At 32.7% G+C, this 6,557-nt stretch overlaps 1 protein-coding gene across 3 annotated transcripts; it reads right to left on the reverse strand.

Moving 5' to 3' along the window:
• Positions 1 to 683: 683 nt before the first annotated feature.
• Positions 684 to 4,818, reverse strand: LOC123910160. 3 transcript variants are annotated; one of them, XM_045961217.1, is made up of 7 exons: positions 4,577 to 4,818; positions 4,244 to 4,320; positions 3,134 to 3,244; positions 2,726 to 2,837; positions 2,569 to 2,630; positions 1,771 to 2,199; positions 684 to 1,582 (listed from the first exon to the last, which is right to left on the reverse strand). In XM_045961217.1, the coding sequence occupies exons 2-7, from the start codon at positions 4,253 to 4,255 to the stop codon at positions 887 to 889; spliced, it is 1,422 nt and encodes a 473-aa protein (XP_045817173.1). In that variant the 5' UTR covers positions 4,256 to 4,320; positions 4,577 to 4,818; the 3' UTR covers positions 684 to 886. The 3 variants fall into 3 exon arrangements, with proteins under 3 accessions (XP_045817173.1, XP_045817174.1, XP_045817175.1); XM_045961218.1 differs by having other exon boundaries at positions 4,244 to 4,307; positions 4,577 to 4,785; XM_045961219.1 differs by having other exon boundaries at positions 4,244 to 4,291; positions 4,577 to 4,758.
• Positions 4,819 to 6,557: the final 1,739 nt, after the last annotated feature.

The following is a 6,557-nucleotide window of genomic DNA, read 5'->3' on the forward strand; positions in this document are numbered from 1 at the left end:
TTATAACACTTTTTTTTTGTCTTTTTTTTTTTTTTGACAATAGTGTTTGGAACCCTTAGTTATTGCATTCTTTGGGTAACAACATTATTAATGTATGTATGAGAAAAAATATTATAATAACACTATGCTATTTATATATTGAAAATAATATTATTTTTCACATATTTAATTTTTCACATATTTAAGCCCGGAAAGATTTTGAATTTAAGTCATTGTGTTAAATATTTATTTGTAAATTCTACATTTACTAATTTGAATTTTATATATACACGACGTAATAAATTGCACGAGTCAAAGTCTAGTTGTAAATAAAAGGGGAAAATTAGCACAACATTTAATAAGTAATTTTAAAGAAAGCAGTCAATAAAAACCTTGAAAAACGATAAGATTAGCACTACGTTAATACAATTACTATGTTAAGAAAGTGATAAGGGTTAGATAGATAGATTAGGGTTTGGAATAAGATTTTTATACTATTCAAAGATTGAAAGATTAGAAGTGATTTCTTAGATGCTAGTACATAGGATGGTTGGGTTGTATCGATGATAACAAGATACGTACCATAATCCAGATATTCAAGTTTATGCACCTCAATCATTAATCCAATCATGAAACTCTAAAAAAAAAAAAAAAAAAAAAAACGACATGGAAAATAACAAAAGATTTGGTACCATGTGTACCTATTTGGTTGAACAGCAGAAGAATTATTAGACATAAAGTAGAAGATATTACAAAATATCATATGCATTGCAAAAAGAATTGAAACTCAGATACTTAACAATTAGACAAAAATTAGATCACAGCTACCTAAATCAGTTCTTTATTCTCAGGAAGTTTCTTTTAACAAACAAAATGAACATTGTAAGAAAAGAAATGGAATAGAAAGCTATGAACACACACGAGCTCTTTGTCCTTCTCTTTCTTCTAAGCCAACAATTAAAGAATTTTCATCTCTTTCAGCTAAACATCTTTTATATGGTACAAATCCTCTTCCAGATTTCTTAATTACTACTCCTTCTTGATGATGTTTTTGACTTTGAGAATCATCCGTATCCGATGAGTTGTTCTTGCTTTGATTTTCCATATCACAGACTGATTCAGTATTTGAACCAGTGCAAGAACTTTCCTCTTCTCTTGTTCTTATCTTCAAAGAGGGTCTAAGAGGCACAGGATTTATAATCTCATGATTGCATGGCTTGAGGTTGAAAGATGGAAGGCCTTGGTACAAACTCCACAATGGTAAAGATGCTGCGCCGCCGACGTATAGATTATCCTTCGGTTGTTCCGTGCTTCTCATTTGAGCTTCATCAGGTATTATATGCAAATTAGCACTACACGTGCTTAGTGATAATTGTGTATCTAGCTGCTCTGATATCGCTTCTTGGCCAACCTTTTCGTTCTCAACAATTTCATCAGATTTCATAGCTATTGGCTTAATATTTTCATCATCATCATTTATTGACTTCTCAGTACCTACCATAGAGACTGTTCTACCAAACAGCTTAATACAAGTGATGTGTGGCATATTTGCAGCATCTTCTCTGAAACGTTGTGTTTCCTCTGAAGAAATCATCTCGGACTTCTGTGGTAACACAAGAAAATTTTAAATTCAGTATTGTTTGGATAAATAACTTTATCGAACACTTATAGCATAAATGTTTATCATATAGTAAATGCTTATGTATAAGCTACGTCTATTATAAAAAAATTAAAAATAAAGTCAAACTATTTCATAAGCTAAATCATAGAATATCATGCAGGTTAACATACCAAGCACATAAGTGGTTTTGAGTCGGTTGATAAAGGAACCAAAGCTGGAGACCCTTTCTCTTCCTCCTCAGAAGGTTTGGATGTCTGGCTATCATTTTCTTTTTCAACAGGTGACAAGCTGACCGGGTGAATCTCAGTGGTGCAAGAATTTGGAGAAAGACATCTATTAGTTTGCTCAGAAAATGCTGCTGAGCCAAATGCTTCAGAACCATGTGCAGATAGTACGGAGGTGGGAGATTGGGTATCGTTTTCTGCAACTGACAGGTTAATGGATGGAGATGTTTCTGATTCATTCGGGGCCGACTGTCCTTTGAAAGAGTCGATTGATTTGCGAGGGTATGGATGAAGGGGTTTCCTTTTCGGCCGGGGAGGAGGTATGTCAATTGGCTGAATAGAGCTTTCAGCACTGCCATCAGGTTCCCGCACAACCTGAAACCAAGTAGATATTAAGATACATGGAATGTAGAAATGGAATAATACATCTTCGGTTTATTATGTTTCAACAATCAGACCTTCCTTTAAAGGACATGTTTAGATTGACTTATTTAAGCTTATCTATTGCCATAAGCAACCTGTTTCGAAGAGCATACGGAAATAGTTTATGAATGTCTATAAGCTGCTTTCAGCTTATTTACATAAGAAAAATCATGATAGCTTAGCTTATATGATAAGCACTTACGCTATAAGTGGTTAATTTTTTTTTATCCAAACAGGGTCAAAGACCAATAAAAATCCAATTCTTTGTTCATAACCTTCATTTTACAAGCAAACATTATCTACCGGATAAAAAATATTAACCTTAGAGAAAAACTTTTGAGCATGGCTTCGAATCTGAACTGCAGTTTTGGATCCTATATGTTCTGCATGAAGATTAAGAGGACTTTATATCCAACTTGAAGAAAAGGAAAGTAATTTATTTTAAATTAATACAACCAATTTAGTACATAAATTTTACCTTCAATTTGACGCCAGCCTCGACCATACAATTTCAAAGCCTCGAGAAACTTTTGATGCTCTTCATCAGTCCATTTCTCCCTTTGTTTAGTGATAGTATATGGTTTCCTCACCTATCAGAAATTGAAATAAATTTCAGGACAAAGTAAAATTGGAACGAAAGGATAGTTCTTTAGCTGGACTGGAAAACAATAAACGATGCCAAACGCGTAGCGCAGAAAATAGTGACTTGTTCAAATTCCGTTACGCAATAGTACAATTATAGACACTATACGGCAACACCTTGTATTAAATGGTGTATCACGGATCAATAGAAATTTGTTCAAATTTTGCTATGCTATGGTGCTATAGCACCACTACTTAACATTGAAAACCATATTTCAATATGGATTGTGGAAAGTAAAACAACCTTGGGAGTAAGGTTGTTTGCAACAGAAGGTATATCCTGCGTCTTCGCAACATTCTCAGACTGTGATCCACCTTTGGAATTGCACTTACTAATTGTGCCTTCAACTTGTTCCTACATTCAAAAATAGCTAGTGAATTGAAAAACCGTTCAACAACGAAAAAAATTGAAAACAAAAGATAAAGACAAGGGATTGGGACTAATTTCATGATGAAAGAAATTGATGCTCACTAGAATATGTTTGGTTTAAAGAAATTGATGAATTCATATTGAAAGTTGAAACCCTCTTTTACTAAGAAAAGAGGAGAAAAGTCTCCGGAAGAGTGGAGGATTGAATGTAAGACGGATGAAACCTGCTTCATACCAAGCAGCAGCATGTTAAAGAGACCTAAGCTTAGTCGCCGTGTTCAAATCTCACATACTAACTCATGCAAATACACTCACAATAAACCAAATATTCAGTGATATTTCAGTGAAAACACTATGTCAAATAATGTTATACATGAAAATGATCAACCGAAACGTGTACAATTTCTATGTAATCTCACTCCTAAGTTCTAGGGGACAAACAAGGGATCAAATGAAATGCTAGTTTTCTATAAATTAACCAGCTAAGCACTTCACATAACCAGAATGATTCAGCAAATTTCAACTTCTTACCAATGTTTCAAAACCCAAGGAGAAGATTCAACCAGTTGAACCGTGAACGGTGAGCCAAAGTCTCACTGGTCAATGTCCAATTCGGTTTTTAAAACATTGGTTCTTATAACTTAGATGCTGATTATTTTTCAAAAACTAACTATTGAATACAATCAACAAAACAATCCAATCCATTCTCCATACAACTTTTTTGGCTACCCTATGAAACTCAAATACTCTACACACACACACACACACACACACACACACACATAGCTTCTAAAATTGATGTCAAAAAGAACAAACTGAAATTAATACTCTTAAACACACATGTGTTTCTTCACAAAAAACAAAACAATATAAGAATCAACCTTTTTTTTTTTTAGAAATTGCAAAAATAAGATTAAAAAAAAAAAAAAAACATCAAAGGGTATCCAAAAAAGGCTCAAGTTTGAACTGTTCATTGTTATATACCTTATTCTCCATTGCAGCAAAATCAGAGCCAATCCAGAACACCCTAATCTTCACAGAGATAAACCTAACAATATCAGCTGCCACCAATCAAGCCAAACCAAAAGAAGGTAAATCTTTTTGTACAAAAAAAAAAAAAAAACAGATTACATAACAAATTTCACAATCATTTCTACATAATAAATAGTAATAAAAGCTAAAAAATTCTAAAAATAGAAACTAACAAAAAAAAAAGTAAAAAAATCCCTCTTTCACCAATCAGATCAATCAGATTCTGAATGTTAAGAACTAAATCCAAACAAAAATCATTTTTGAAACCAAAAAAAATTGTTATACCTTGTGTTTTCAGCTGAGTCAACCGATTTGGGGAGTATGAATTTACAAGTAAAGAAGTGAACTTTCTCGGAAAAATGAGATTTTCCGAGAAAATAAAAGTGACCCAGATGAAGAATTTGGAGAGAACGAGAGAAATGAGGCAAAAGAAGAAGGTTTGAGCAGAGAAGAGAGGAGAAAGAGAAGAACACAGAAGAGAGATTATAAATTAAAAAACAAAATGAAAAATAAAAAATAAGAAATAAAAAACAAAAAATCCACAGCCTGACACGTCAGCTTAATGTTTTTTTGGGAAAAAAATATAAAAATGAAATAAATTTTCCATGGAGGGTTCGAGAAAACCTTTGAGATTTGTGGCTGAGAATGGTCTGAGAGTAAGGACACGTGGCGTGTTGTTGTGATGTCTTATTTTTAATTGGGGAAAAATAAAAATTAATAAATTTGTGAAAACAATTTGGGTGGTTCAGATTTTATTTGTGGAAGGGATTAGTGGAAAGAAGATAATTGAGAAGATATTTTTTTGTTGTTTTTTAGTGTCCCTTTTTGACTTATTTTCGTTTTTGTTTATTTAAATGTTTCAGTCGCAGTTATGGTACGTGAATCTCACTTGCTATTAGGGTTTTTACTATTTATATAGGGGTGCTCGCGGTGCGGTTTGATTCGCCTAACCGCGAAATAAAATTGTATGCAATTCGGTTTGGTTTGGTCGGTTTTTGAAAAGTCATCCAAAGTCAAATCAAACCAATGCGGTTATGATTTGTTTGGTTTGTGCGGTTTATCACAAAATAAAAAATATGACAATATTTTCAACTTGTTACAAAATAAACATAGGAAACTTTAATTTATTTTATTGTTTACATGATACAATATGCATATCCAGAAATTGCATATATATAATAACTTATTTTTTAATACCAATAGTATAGATCTGGATCGCGTGAAATGATAAGTTTAGACAACTTACTGTTTTATGGACTCAATTTGGGTTTATTGCTAATTGCTAATAGTTGATAGAGTTAAGTTAAGTATTGCGGTTTGGTTTGGTTCGGTTTTCTAAAATGAAAACCGCAAACCAAACTGTGCGATTTAGAAGAAAAATTATCCATGCGGTTAAAACTAAATGCGGTTTTTTGCGTTATTTGGTTGTAGTGTGTGATTTATTCTCCATTTTATTAAAAGAAATAGATGAGTAGATACTCATACAAATGAATTGTTGGGAACCAGATTTGAACCGTGACACGAGAATTTTCAGTCCTCTACTCTACCAGTTAAGTTATCCGGACCATTCTTGACGCACCATCCTAATTTTAAGAAATTATATTTGTTTATTATATGTATCTATATTTAATTCTATTCTATGTAATATTGGGATGAGTTTAGCTTTATATCTAAGTTTCGAAATTAGGTTTTTTTTTTTTTTTAAGAAGCCAAAGAAGTATGCTATATATTACAATAAAGTTAAGCTTAAGATGTATTGTACTTAACTAAAGAGTTGACAAGAGATTATAAAAAATGCAAAAACATCAACATCCAGAAAACCAATCAACATCCTAAACAAGACAATGAATTTAACCACCACATATTCAAATCATAGTTAAAACTTCTTTCTAGTGTTCAACCACCACCACGATAATCTTTCCACCTTGTCAAACAACATCTCCACCAAAGAATCTTTATGAACAAAAATTCTACTGTTTTTTTTTTTCCTTCTAGAGAATCCAGTAACACGACAACAGACCACTTGTAAATCTAATTGGAGTTCTTTACGAAAAACATAAGCATTACAAAATTGTGAGCTAACAGAACAATGTGAGCTAACAAATGATAAGCTATACTGATCGAATAACCTGTATTAGGCTCAGGCAACCACCTTTACCGATCTGATGTAGCATCCTACAGAAAATAAGATCCAAAGTAGCACAACACACCATATGCATCTCCTCTTCCCACACAAAGAGACGTTGCCGCCATCTCCATCCCGCTT

This window comes from Trifolium pratense, linkage group LG2 (genome assembly GCF_020283565.1).
Source record: "Trifolium pratense cultivar HEN17-A07 linkage group LG2, ARS_RC_1.1, whole genome shotgun sequence".
In the NCBI taxonomy this organism is placed as follows: domain Eukaryota; kingdom Viridiplantae; phylum Streptophyta; class Magnoliopsida; order Fabales; family Fabaceae; genus Trifolium; species Trifolium pratense.

Bases quoted from the DNA above. Each gene is read 5' to 3' on its own strand.
- LOC123910160 (XM_045961217.1), bottom strand. The intron at 2,838-3,133 runs GTTGTTTTACTT...AATTTCTGATAG, and splicing joins CAAACAACCTTACTCCCAAG to GTGAGGAAACCATATACTAT. The intron at 1,583-1,770 runs GTATGTTAACCT...GTGTTACCACAG, and splicing joins CAAAACCACTTATGTGCTTG to AAGTCCGAGATGATTTCTTC.